The 14,331-nt window shown below is 42.3% G+C and overlaps 1 protein-coding gene across 1 annotated transcript in view; it reads left to right on the top strand.

Annotated features, from left to right (window-relative positions):
• The first annotated feature begins 2,038 nt into the window (after positions 1-2,038).
• LOC109487593 (inverted formin-2-like) overlaps positions 2,039-14,331 on the top strand; it is a 38,214-nt gene continuing 25,921 nt past the window's right edge. Inside the window, exons 1-2 of the mRNA XM_019791598.1 lie at positions 2,039-3,106; positions 13,893-14,008. Of these exons, the coding sequence (XP_019647157.1) occupies positions 2,638-3,106; positions 13,893-14,008 (585 nt within the window). The 5' untranslated portion in view covers positions 2,039-2,637. The remainder of the gene's footprint in view (positions 3,107-13,892; positions 14,009-14,331) is intronic.

Below are 14,331 nucleotides of genomic sequence, written 5' to 3'. Positions count from 1 at the left end.
AAGAGACCCCAACTGCAACACTAGACGCTCAAAGGATAAATGTATTAGCGGCCCTCACGTCGATATCTGTGGCAAAGTTCGAGGTCTTTGTACGCTGGACTATGACACCGTGTATATGACCAAGTACTTCATCTTGCAAGGCGGTAAGGCCATGTTGAGTTAATTATATGGATGACATCCACGCGCGCATGAATTTTCGTCCGTAAAAAAAAACGTTTTCAACCATACTGTAAATCGTACAAAACAGTTGCAAAATGAGCAAATATATACCGTGAGTTGCAAAAAATATTGGAAAACGATACGAATATCGTAGAATGCCAAAATCAAACGAAAATGTAATTTGAAGTGTAGATTATTCGCCGTACCATACTCTTGGTCATTTTTTCCACCTTCTTGACCAAGTAGATTTCATAATGAAAGCAACTTTTTTGGGGGGCCAAACTTTTTTTATTTGCACGCTCGCATCAGTTTTGGGGTTCCCAGAGGATGTCATCCATATAATCAAATCAACATGGCCTAACTGTAAAATGGAACCCACGTCTTCTTTCTGTTCTAACATCTATCAGTTTGATAAAATGAGAGTGAAACGACCAGCCAGTTTGAAAAAAAAAAACACTTTTGTATATGAACATGCATCTCCACAGGACACCCGTAATTATTTGATAGAAATATGATTAATAAATTTGAGTCACGACTATGGGCTCAGCCACATTTATCGTAAGATTTTTGCTCGAGCACAAACCGAGGGCGATTTAGGGGTAGTTGTGTATATGTCCTGCAAAGTTAAACAAGTATCCATAGGCGACAATTCTCCGTGAAGTTTTATATTTTGCATTTTAGGGACAGTATAGTGTATGTAAACAGTGTGAGAGCAAAGTCATCTTTCATATCAATATGTTTCATTTACTACATATCATTTATTTGACAAGGTATCGTAGTAGGTGCAAATCATAAGTCGCAATCCCAACAGATACTCACAATGATCATACACAACAACGCCTAATATCTGCTTATAGGACCTCGCCTACCAGACAACTACTTAAAGCTACGGCCTATTCCACAGGATTGTAAACATAGGGGTGTTTCTGAAATATGCATTTACTTGAAAAAAAAAACTGCTACGGTAAGAAGAAAACTACGTGCATCATCACGGACATAACGCCACATCACATGCCGTAGAATACTTAGGCCACACAGATTTAATTCTATGGCTGACATCCTCTGAAGACCCCAAACTAGAGTGCGCGGGCGAATAAAAAAAAATCCGGCCCAAAATAAAAATGCTACTAAACCACAGAAATAAAAGCTGATATTGTGAATTTCCGGCAGTACATAGCAACGTACACAAACCGGCACATACTGGCTTTTTTGCGGAATTTCTGAATCGGCACTGTACGTATGCACTGAGTTCTTGAGTCGCGAAGGTTCAGTAACCTGGGTGCCATCCTCCAGAGTTACCACTGGCTCCGTATTGTCGCTAACTACCATGGACTACCCAGGCCTAGAGCCAGGCCAGAGCCTCGGATCGGAGGGCGTGATTTTTTTTGAGAACAGGCGAAAATCAATGCGCGCGCGGATGTCGACGTCATCCATAAAATTAAGGCGGTGTGGCCTTACTACATCACGGAGTAATAAAAGACTGCCTACTACCCTTGCCCGTGGCTGAATCTGTGAATACCTGCCACAATCTGCTTGAAAATTCTACGGTATGATAATCAACAATCTACGACGAATATGACTTACCCGCAAGGACAAATCAATAAAACTTCTGTCTGTATCTGTATAGCCGGTATAACCGCCTTTCGGCGTAACACACCAGCTTCGCAGGCACGCGGCGCGGCGGCAGCTGGCTATATTACACCGATCGACTTGTTACACCTAACCCTTGAACTTCTAGCTCTAGACATTGTTTAAAGCTAAAACTTGGCCCTATAATGCCAAGTCAAGTCTGCCCAACCCAACATGAGGTATTTTGACTATGCGCCGCACACACCTACGTACCTTGTCATGTGCTGTTTGATTGATAGGTTGATTTGGTAAACACTAAGTACTGGGACCGGTCATTAGAGGCACAGGTAAGCACAGGAGGGTGTTTACAGTTTGTACCGTTAAGTGTGATTACACCTGACCAAATCGGGGCAGTGTCTACACAAAAATTCAGCCGCCGAGAAGTCTTACCACCTGGCAAGAAGAGCACCAAGTTTGCGACCACGCGGCAGTTGTTTTTGCGTTCTATACGCCTGACTTCATGTCAATGTATAGAGCTACATTGTATACTATACGTCAGCCTTTCACTCCACGTTTTCAACATGTACCAATGAGAAAGACCTTTGGCCTGAGGGTCTTTATGTCGACGACATTTCACGGTTATTAGCGGGGCGATTGTCTCACCAGGTGGCGAGAGAAGGTGGAGGAACAAGAACAGGTTGAAGTTCAGACGGCGGTGAATCGTTATTCTGTGAGCACAGCCGGGCGACTTCTGTCCGAGTCAGCGGGAGAATAGCTGGCCATTCACGGCGGTTTCTTGGAGACGGCGCGGTGGTGTGTAAGGGCGGCAGTGTGATTGTGTTGAATGTCATTACTTGTTGTGAATACATACCGACTCGCGACAGTCAGAACTCAGTAAAAAGTCTAACCATGGCGGAGGGAGGCAGCGAAGAAACTACCACCCTGCAGGCTCCAGAACCGGCAGTTAGAGTCAAGATTTCAGGAGGGATGCAGAAATGGGCGAAGCTTCGCAAGGAGACGAAAGAGCGAGCGGCGGTGAACCAGCAGCAGGCCGCCATGCTAGCCGCCTCGGCGTTAGAGAGCACCGACCCCGAGAGCTACGTCAAGACCCTCCGCTACCCCTCCGTCCAGACGTACTCAGCCTTGAAGAAGAAACTCGCATCTTGCGACTCAGAATGGATGCTGAGGTTTCTAGAAGAAGACGGACTCGGGATCTTGTTCGAATCCTTGGAGAGACTGTCTCAGAAGGGGTTCTCCAGTTTTGCGGACGCCTTCGTGCAGTTGGAGTGTGTTGGGTGTGTGAAGTCAGTCATGAACTCCAAAACTGGACTGGACTTCATCGTACAACGGAGAGAATGTAGCAGGAAACTGGCGGCAGGTGAGGGAATCATGTTTTTAACGCACGGTGTGTGTGTGTCTGTGTGTGTTTTTGGTGAGACGGAATATTTAGTCAACAAACAGTGTACGAGTGGTGGGGAGGGCAGGAGACACGAAATAAGTCTGACTCGGGATAAATTAGCTGGAAGACAGAGTTACATACAAATTAAAGTAACGCAATGACTAATCTGTAGAATATACATTCATAACATGTATGCATAGATTGGATACGTAAGGTTTCGAGTAGGGCCCATGGGCCCATCCACGAATCGCCATTTTGAGACAGCCAAATATTTATGTGGGCCAATACATTTTTTCTTAAACATACATATATATCATAAATTACAATGACGTCACTTGTACCGTTTTCAATCCTTATTTTACGATTTTACTTATTTTTGTTACCATTTGAAGATTTTGATGAATGTGTAACGTGTTAGGAATGCCAGAGTGCATTTTTCTGTCGTCATGTGCAAATTACCCCAAAAAGTTATACGTGAGGACGTTTTGTTTATACATGACTTACTATACGTAGAATGGTCTATCGGTGCATGGTTGCTGTCCAAAGTATGGACAAACACACACACACACACACACACACACACACACACACACACACACACACACACACACACACACACACAAAACAATGAAAATGTTCTAAAATTTTAGATGATGAAAATTTTAGATGATATAAGAAAAACTTGAATATCTGGGAGAAAGTTCACCAAAGGTCCCTGAGACTCAAACGTACACCTCTCATCAAAGAGACAATTGTGAAAACCTTAAGAAGGCCGTAGACTGGAAAATAGACCTTAATGATCGTGGGAAGAGTACAACCCAACCAGCTGGCTCAGGTAATTTATTCGATACGTCAGGTACAAGACGTGTGGAGAAAATGGCCTGTCGGATTGTTGAATGAAGACCTTTATTGAAAATTTTGCCCCACTGGGCTAATCACATGTCAGGGCTCGAAATTCATTTTTGGGAATAGGTGCAAACAATCAGGACAAGTATAGCACGATAATGTTTGCCTCAAGTCGCCATGCCACAACTGTCCGATGCTTGTGCAATAACAGTACTATATGGTTCTTGTTAGTTATCATTGCTGGAAGGTACTAGCTAGATAGCCTCCACCAGGCCTTTCTACGGGAATATGGATTGTAGAATTCGGCAAAAAGGAGAGTAAAATTGGCCAGGGGAGTCCGGCCGTGGAAGGTTAGTTCTTTCTAATTGCGCGGCCAGTCAAACCACAAGGCGGCCAAATTCCATTGACAAATATTTTCCTATATGTAGCCAGCGTAGTTAGTCTGGTAGAGACTATTAGCTAGGTTGAAAAGTGACATTCACACGATTAGGACGATTGAATTCACAAGAGGTATGGGGGCTGACTGTACAAGATACTAGTATATCTTCTCTTTCTTTCTTTGTCTCAATATATGGTCGTATACGCCCATTTTATACGAGATCATGCTGGTTCGCTGAATACAGTACTTGATGGTGATATTGAACCGCCTTTTTCACGCAACCTACACGGAAATGATGTTGTTGTTCAGAGTTTAAACATGATGGCGGTTACCCCCCTCCCCCCTTATTCGTGACACCAAAAAGCAAACCTTACAGCAGGTACAAGACTCCCTGAATTGGAAAGAACTTGTGTACAAAATTACAAATTACATCGGACAAAGCAGGCGACATATTCTGCAACATATCAAGTACATAGCTCTTCTGCAACATCCCAAGCACCTGTCAATACAAAGACAAGAGGGCTACCCCCGTCATGCAGAGGTTTTCATTGATCAGTGCATAACTGCATTTTTTTTCTTACCCCACGCGTAGAAATGGGCGTTTGACCCTTTCGTACCGTGGCCGACAAGTACAAAATTTTACACCGCAACTTTTGGTGTTTTACACCGCAACTTTTGGTGTTTTACACTGCAACTTTGGGTGTTTTACACTGCAACTTTTTCTGTGTTTTACACTGTAACTTTTTCTGTGTTTTACACTGCAACTTTTGCTGTGTTTTACACTGCAACTTTTGGTGTTTTACACTGCAACTTTTGGTGTTTTACACTGCAACTTTTGCTGTGTTTTATACTGCAACTTTTGCTGTGTGGAAAACTTACACCCCTCCCCTTTTATAATGGACGGTCCCCCTGTCAGGTAAAAGGTGACAACGATGGCATGCAAACTACGTCCTCGTAAAAATTAAAGTTTAAATCAGAGTGTGCAGGTATATTATCCATATTCTTCAATCTACTGCTTATCCTTGTAACCAGTGCAAAGTGCTGACTTACTAAAGGATAAAGTCATTGGTTGGTCCAAAGTAAAATAACTTTAACTTAATAAGTAGTACGACTTCTTTGATAAATTTGTTGTGACGCATGGCAGCAAAAAGCAACATAATTTGTAATCACTGGACCTGGTCGAAACATTTTTAAATTTATCCCGATCTATAGGCCAAAGCTAGAAAAACCTTTAGAAAAAAACTAACGTCACAACGTAGCCAAGCTTTTCCTCTAAAAAACTTATGCACGAAAAGGATAACTCAGTCGACGTAGTTTGCATGCCATCGTTGTCACCTTTGACCTCACAGGGGGACCGTCCATTATAAAAGGGGAGGGGTGTAAGTTTTCCACACAGCAAAAGTTGCAGTGTAAAACACCAAAAGTTGCAGTGTAAAACACAGCAAAAGTTGCAGTGTAAAACACCAAAAGTTGCAGTGTAAAACACAGCAAAAGTTGCAGTGTAAAACACAGCAAAAGTTGCAGTGTAAAACACACAAAGTTGCAGTGTAAAACACCCAAAGTTGCAGTGTAAAACACCCAAAGTTGCAGTGTAAAACACCAAAAGTTGCGGTGTAAAACACCAAAAGTTGCGGTGTAAAATTTTGTTCTTGTCGGCCACGGTACTTTCGAATTTCTCGAATTCTCCGTTCGGGAAAGGCACCGGATATCGGCTTTACAGAGGTAAGGCCACAGCAAGTAAATTTTATGGATGACATCCTCCGCAGACTCCAAATCTACTGCGAGCGGGCGAAAAAAACGAGGTGGTTCGAAAAAAACAAGGTTCCTACATTTTAAAATTTTGACTCAATCATTGTAAAAATGGTTTTGAATCAGTGGGAACATCACATATACACAGCCAGCATCACATATCACTGCATTAAATTAAGAAACAAAATTATATTAAATCAGAGCCTTTTCTTGTCTCCTCTCTTCATAGCTGCCATCCACCTTCCGGCATGGCAACAGACATCTTTGCCCATTTTCGGCATGGTGACCACTGTCAGAAGGCAACAATTTTTTTTTTCAAAATCAGGCGAAAATCAATGCGCGCGCTGATGTCATCCATAAAAATTACTTGCTGTGGCCTAATATACACTTCCTACCCATGACATAATGTCGTAGTGCTTCAAAGTAACCTCTGACAATATACATGGCCGACTTTTGGACCTCGCGACGCCCCCATTCCTTCAGCCGTGTGTACACTGTACTTTAGATTCTGTGTCACCTTCATGACAAGTTTTCCATTCATGGAGAACTTTTAGACGAAGAGAATAACGTTATACGAACGATGAGTTCTTAATTGCAAGTTCATGCCCGAGGGCTACGTGCAAACTCGTACAGACATTGAAAAGAACAATGAGTACAGAATGTGGTGAATTTAAGACTATAATTATGCTAACATGGAGTTCTACTTATACGGTCTGCTTATTTAACTTACTATATCTACTTAAAACTAATATAACGTTGGTATACAGAGTGGATATGATTCACATTAATAGGAGACATGGTAACTGCTATTCTATTCTATCACTAGTATACTATTCTAGCCAAGTTGTTAGGATGTTTGACTTCTTTTCAAGAGGCAGTGGGAGATGTCCGACTCTTTGAAAAATGAATGGGTTGGGAGACTTATAATTAGCAGGTTCCTCGTCGAGCACTCTGCCGTTACGCCACACGACCCCACGATTCACATTCACTGCCAGGCTACCAGCAAAATGTTGTTTGTGTAAATATTCTCACGGATCGGCGCCAGGGTAGGGAAACAAACAATTAAAAGCCGAACGGAAGCTTCTTGGAACAATATACAGTGTGTGTTTGTTGGAAAACATACTGCTACGTCAGTCCTTTAGACCGTTACTAACAGTGTTAAAGCGTTATTATGTAAGTAAGATTTTTGCGGCAAAACTGTAAATATAAATAATTGAAATTTTCTCATCTGGATTGTCATTTTCGATAACTTTCAACACATTAGCGTCGCTATTTCGCTTTTACAGCGACTCAGCGCAGCGCGAGAATAAGTTGCACCAGGCCCGCTGTATTTTTAGGAGGCTCCTAAAAAGAATGTAAACAAACAGCGGCTTTCGTTCGGGTATCTTCGGCAGCTTCCAACACGTTTTTGCAGGGCAACGACCTTTTACTCCCCAAATGTCATTATGAACCCAGGTAGGCTTATAGCGCAAGAAAATATGTAAAACAACGATGTTTGAAATAGTGAAAATCTTACATAATATCGCTTTAAGATGTTAAGCTTGCTCGCTACTACAAACTTTTGTTTTCCTATGATCTTCGCTAGCTCCATGGCACTGTAATTCCCTTGTTTGCAGAATGGCCAGTCCTCATTTAGTGCAAGGTAAAGTTCACCTGTGTCAACTGCTGATCCAGATAGCTATTACGGTAGTAAATAGCAATGTTACGAAGCTTCTAATCTAACTAATTACTAGTATTATATCATCAAAGGCCCTATAGATTGACCATGTAAATTTCCAAAGGTCATCCAAGTTTTTGAAATTTCAACATTTTTGCTAAACCAAGCATTTTTGCTTGGGTTTCAAACGGTTTATTTCTTTATCAAATGTTCTCGTCAAAGCTAGAATCAAGACTTTAACTGGTTTATCAGTGCCCATATAAGGCCACAGCAAGTAATTTTTATGGATGGCATCATCGCGCGCATTAAGTTTTGCCTGCTTTTGAAAAAAACAACAGAAGTTTTGTAGTGGTCAACATGTCCAAAATGGGCAAAGATGTCTGTAGCCATGCCGGAAGGTGGATGCTAGATAAATGTGAAGAGGGGAGACAAGACAAGGCTCTGATTTAATGTTTGGTCTTTTACTTTGAAAGTTTGATAAAATTTCATTCCTTTTATACGTCATGTTCCCTCTGAATCAAACCCGTTTGTACAATGGATGTTGTAATAGTTGGCATTAAACATAGCACAATAAATGTGTCATTTCTTGTTTAAAGGTTTTATGATGTCAAAATTTGAAAATGTAGGAATCTTGTTTTTTTTTGGCCCGCCTTGTTTTTTTTCGCCCTATTGCACTAGATTTGGAGTTTGCGGAGGATGTCATCCATAAAATTTACTTGCTGTGGCCTAAAGCCTCGGTCACAACTCGCCGTGCGTGCTTTTTGTCCGTACGTTTTTGTCGTGGCTACGTCTGCTACGTTTTTTCTGCAAACGTAGGGTGGCCGGCCGAGGGAGTACGTCACTCGCACGGTGTACGTACGTGGTCTGCACGACACGCCTGACCGTCAGCGGTTGCGTGCATCGTACGTTGCGCAAGTGGTAAGTAGGTTGTACGTGCTTACAACGTACGATCTCTGTGCGATTGCCACGTTGCCGCGTACAGGCCGTACCTACACGTGCGGCGTGCGCACGATTTCCTTACTCACTCGCACGTTGTAAGTGCGTGCACCTCCTGTTAACTTCATCATCACTAGCCGCCCTGGTGTCTTCCGCGGCCCGTTTCTTTGGATCTTGTCTGGTAGACTTCTTCTGAGCCTTCCTGGGCATCTTGGAGACGAGTTGGCAGTCGCCCGTCAAGTCGTCTTTATATACTGTAGAAATAAGGTGCGTTGCGCGTGCGTTGCACGTGCGGAGCACCTAGTATGGTGCACGTGTGTTCTGCGTGGTCATTGAGCAGGTCAACTGGGAAGTGAGGAGTGAGCACGGATGACGCAAGCACCGTGCGTGGCACTGACGTGCTTCGTGCGCTGTCCGTACAGCAATTGCACGTGAGAATAGTGAAGTTAGACTCACGGAGTCCGTACGTTGCACGCTCATAGGCTGTACGGGGCACGCGCGTCGCACGTACTCGCACGCACGGGTGGTAAATCCGCAGACCGCACGTAGAAAAAGTATTACATGCACTTAAGGTTCTACGGCGTGTCTGCGTGCTCCCAAATCCGTAGGATTCCGTACGGAGGCGGTACTCACCACGCACGGATGCCGTACGTTTGCCCACGTTTTTGCACGTAGACAGCACGCAGAAGCACGTACGGCGAGTTGTGACCGTCGCTTAAAGGACAATTCGTAACAACACGCTCCCCTACTGTAGCACAGTTAAAGCTTCGGTTACAACCCGCCGTACGTGCTTCTGCGTCCTGTCTACGTGCAATAACGTGGGCAATCGTAGGGGATCCGTGCGTGGTGAGTACCGCCTCCGTACGGAATCCTACGGATTTGGGAGCACGCAGACACGCAGTAGAACTTTAAGTGCATGTAAAACTATTTCTGCGTTCGGTCTACGGATTCACCACCCGTGCGTGCGAGTAGGGGCGACGCGCGTGCCCCGTACGTACCGTACGGAAGAAGCACGTGTGAGTACGGCCTCCTTACGGCAAACGTGCAATCGCACCGAGATTGTACGTTGTAAGCACGTACAACTCACCATTTGCGCAACGAACGATGCACGCAACTGCTCACGGCCAGACGTGGCGTGCAGACCACACTCTTACACCTTGCGCAACCGTGCGAGTGACGTGCATCGACGCCACTCCTTCCCCCCTTTTTCAGAAAAACGTAGCAGACGTAGCCTCCCAAAAATCGTACGGACAAAAAGCACGCACGGCGGGTTGTGACCGGGGCTTTAACAACACGTTCCCCTACTGTAGCACAGTTAAGGTTACAGAAGCCTTAGCCCTGTACACACACCGCCATTGTAGTCTAAACCCTGATTGATGAGTTAGTGAGTACAAAGGTTTATCTAAAACTATTTTGGTCCGCACGTTACACAATACGGCCCGATCTTTGTCGCAACAGAACGTAAACCTTTGACACGTTTTACATAATCAACTGTTTACGTGAAATGGTACTACTTTTCAAGCAGAGGTTTGGGTTTTGGGTTATTTTTGGCGTGTTTTTTTAGGCTTTTTTTTGTCAGGGTTTCTTGTTTTGCACTGGAATGTTTGTTTTACATTACACAATACGGCCCGATCTTTGTCGCAAAAGAACGTAACCTTTGACACATTTTGCATAATTAGCTGTTTACGTGAAATGGTACTACTTTTCAAGCAGAGGTTTGGGTTATTTGCGGCGTGTTTTTAGGCTTTTTTTGTCAGGGTTTCTTTTTTTGCACTGGAATGTTTGTTTTACATTACACAATACGGTCCGATCTTTGTCGCAAAAGACACATTTTACATAATCAACTGTTTACGTGAAATGGTACTACTTTCCAAGCAGAGGTTTGGGTTTGGGGTTATTTTTGGCGTGTTTTTAGGCTTTTTTTTGTCAGGGTTTCTTTTTTTTGCACTGGAATGCTTGTTTTACATTACACAAAACGGCCCGATCTTTTTCGCAAAAGAACGTAACCTTTGACACGTTTTACATAATCAACTGTGAAATGGTACTACTTTTCAAGCAGAGGTTTGGGTTTGGGGTTATTTTTGGCGTGTTTTTTAGGCTTTTTTTTGTCAGGGTTTCTTTTTTTGCACTGGAATATTTGTTGGGTTGGGTGACAAAAAATCCAGCGCAAAAAAGCCCCCAAACGCACCAAAAATAACACAAACTTCTGCTTGGAGAGTAAACTGATGCCCTGTATAAGGGAGTTGTTAGGAGCACCTGAATTCGACCAAACACGTAAACAGGTATTTGAAAACGGCTATTCAAAATTAGAGCGTTTTCAGGTCAGTTTGGACGATACAAACATGTTGAGTGTAGCCAATAGCTTTTAAATTTTGTGTACACTTTCAGATCAACAAGTGAAGTGACATAGCAACAAGACAAAGAAATGAAGACTGTATCTAGGCCACAGCATGAAAATTTTATGGATCACATCCTCCGCAAACGCCAAATCTAATGTGATGGGGCGAAGTAAAAAAAAAACAAGGCGGGCCCCCCAAAAAAACAAGATTCCTAAGATTTTCAAATTTTGACATAATAAACCAAGAAATGATACCTATATTGTGCTAAGTTTACTGCCAACTGTTACAACACCCATTTTGTCACTGAAACAACTGAAACAATTAAAAGTTTTCAATCCTTGTACAAATGGTTTTGATTCAGTGGGAACACCACAATATACACAGCCAGCATCACATATAAAAGGAACGAAATACATCACTGCATCAAAGTAAAAGACAAAAAAAATCATAGCCTCGTCTTGTCCCCTCTCTTCCTAGTTATCTGCCATCCACGTTCCGGCATGGCAACAGACATATTTGCCCATTTTCGGCATGTTGTCGACATTGACCACTGTCAGAGGGCAACAAAATGTCTTTTTCTTCAAAATCAGGTGAAAGTTTATGTTATCCATAAACATTACTTGCTGTGGCCTTCTTATGAATTGTATTCATTGTTCCATGCTCGAGAAAGGTAACGTGTAACGATACTACAGTAACTGTACTGAATACCTGGTTACCTTTTACTGGCTCTATTCAGAAGGCTCTACACCTTCCCTATGTTATCTTATCAGGCACTTAAGGTGACAAACAAACCATCCTTTCAGGTCATCTTAAGTCTGTCGATAGATGGTACGTTTGTGTCCGAAGTGTGTTTATGTGACCCTTCAGGTAGAGATAAGGGGTAGAATCTATTGTAGACAACCCTCTCTGGTTCTTTTGTACAAACACATAGGCTTGACTTACATTCTACGTACCCTGAATCTGATCTAGTTACCTCCGGGGGAGGAGACATCCTTCTGCGGAAGGGTTTTGTGAGAGATTTAGATTTTCATGTTCGCAGCTGTTTCTCGCGTTTGGGTGGACGGATTTTTTGGGGACTCGGTGTATGTTTTGCTATTGGGCTGTAGATGATGCACGTTCCTTTGTTTTTATTGTATATGTGTTTTCGGTCGTGAATATGGTGCCTTTTGGTGGTCCCAGAACACCCCTTTGAGCGTGAAAATGGTCGCGACCTTTGACGTTTGGCGTGTTTAAGCTATTCACGGTCTGGTCCACATATATGACCCCTCGCAAAGAGGGGTGTCTGGTCTCGATAAATTCTTTGTTTAAACACCCTAGTCCTGCGGCGTACAATAATTGTTGTTGTGCACATGTATCTTCTCTAACACATGAAATTCAACACCATCAACTATACATAATAAATTACATGTAGAAATATACAATAGAAAGCTCGGAGGTATAAAATCTCAAATTTTACTTCTTTCACATCATTGGGTTCCCGATAGCTTTACAGTTACACTGCACGAAATCCTACCTTTAAGCACACCTTGTAAAGGCACGTGCAAAGAAAGAAACGGAATCTTTACACGTGCTTTAGGGTGTGCGTAAAGAATGAATTTTGTCCAGTGTTTTGTCCAGTATAAAAAAGCTGTAGCCACAGATGTAAACAAACAAACAAACAAACAAGAGATCTCCATGGAAACTATATATTTAGAGGGTACAGCATTGACTGAATGGCCCTTTATATATAGTTATTCGTTTTCTTTATGACGTTAGTTTGGTAGAGAAGGGCTGGGAGAGTTACCTTGGTGAGAAGAAAGATACTTCCCTAAATCCTCTATACAGAGATCAGTCAGTTCCTACACAGAAGAACTTAATTGCACGACAATTGCACATGGTACAATGTATGGCAAACTACATAAAGAAAGTAACAAACAATAAAATAAATGTATTGAATAAGACCTAATGTCGAATAAAACCTAACATATCTTAATTATTCAAACAGTAAAGGCTTTGATAAAGTGTTACAATCGAGTGGGCTAATCACGAGTTTCGGTATTTTTCTAATAACAAATCAGTCCTTTGTTTTTGCGTTGTGGGAACCATTACATGTAAATATATATTCAAGTCTGTCTCCAACATCGATTAGTTACATATGCATCTTTTACATCTATAGGGTTATGGTGTTTAGAAGAACTTAAAAGTTTACCTCTTTAAGGCCACCTGTTTTAATCATCTAGTATATATTAAATCGGTCTAATGTTTCGTATACGTTGGCCTGTCTCGTAACTCCGTTAGCTGGCGGTACCTTTCAAGTCAGGGGTCAGAACTAGCCCTTTGTTATCGTCGGAAGTCCGCTACAAAGTGGCTTAGAATTCCACCCCGGCTCAACTAGGTGACACATCCAGCTCCGATTACCATTCCCACGAAAGTTTGCAATGAAACTCTTAATAAAGACGACTTTTAAAACGTGTACCAAGATGGAACAGTGAATCTGTACTGGTCGGGGCAGAATATTGGTAGTAAGATATGCCTGACTCACAACACCACCTACTGACTGTCGGTAGCATTGCAACCAACCTACTCGTTGAAGTACTTTTAGTATCATGATCAAGACTAGTGGGCTATGGACACTCTCAATACACCACGGATAGAAGAAAATATGTACAAGATATAACCTGCAATATCATAAAAAACTTTTTTAATATAATGCTACAATATCATAATATATTGCTGCAATATCATAAAAAAATATTTTTTTTAATATATTGCCATCAAAAAGCATACAGCGAGTGCCGATGGGTGGTAATTTTATTAAATGTTGCAGAAGATGTTATTGAAAACATATTATGTGTTTCTATCTTTATCTGTACCTTCCAGCGCTGGACACCACTAACACCCTGGTGAAGATGCAGGTGTTTGAACTGCTGTCTGCCCTTTGTGTTTACTCCGCGGAAGGATACGGCTGCGCGGTCGATGCACTGGAACACCATAAGGTGAGTGATGCGTCCTTACCATCAACTTTCTTACTAAGGCCACAGCAATTAATTTTTATGGATGACATCAGCTCTCGCATTAATTTTCGCCGGATCTTGAAAAAAAAAAATTTTGTTGCCCTAATAGGACAGTGCTCAACATGCCGAAAATGGTCAAAGATATCTGTAGCCATGCCGGAACGTGGATGGTAGATAAATATGAAGAGAGGACACAAGACAAGGCTCTGATTTAATGTTTTGTCTTTTGATAGCTTTGATGCAGTGATGTATTTTATTCCTTTTATATGTGATGGTGGCTGTATATGTGATCTTCCCACTGAATC

Source organism: Branchiostoma belcheri, unplaced genomic scaffold, assembly GCF_001625305.1.
Source record: "Branchiostoma belcheri isolate BF01 breed outbred unplaced genomic scaffold, Haploidv18h27 scaffold9, whole genome shotgun sequence".
Lineage (NCBI taxonomy): Eukaryota > Metazoa > Chordata > Leptocardii > Amphioxiformes > Branchiostomatidae > Branchiostoma > Branchiostoma belcheri.
The sequence above is the reverse complement of the archived record's forward strand: the minus strand, read 5'-3'. Positions and strand labels throughout refer to the sequence as shown.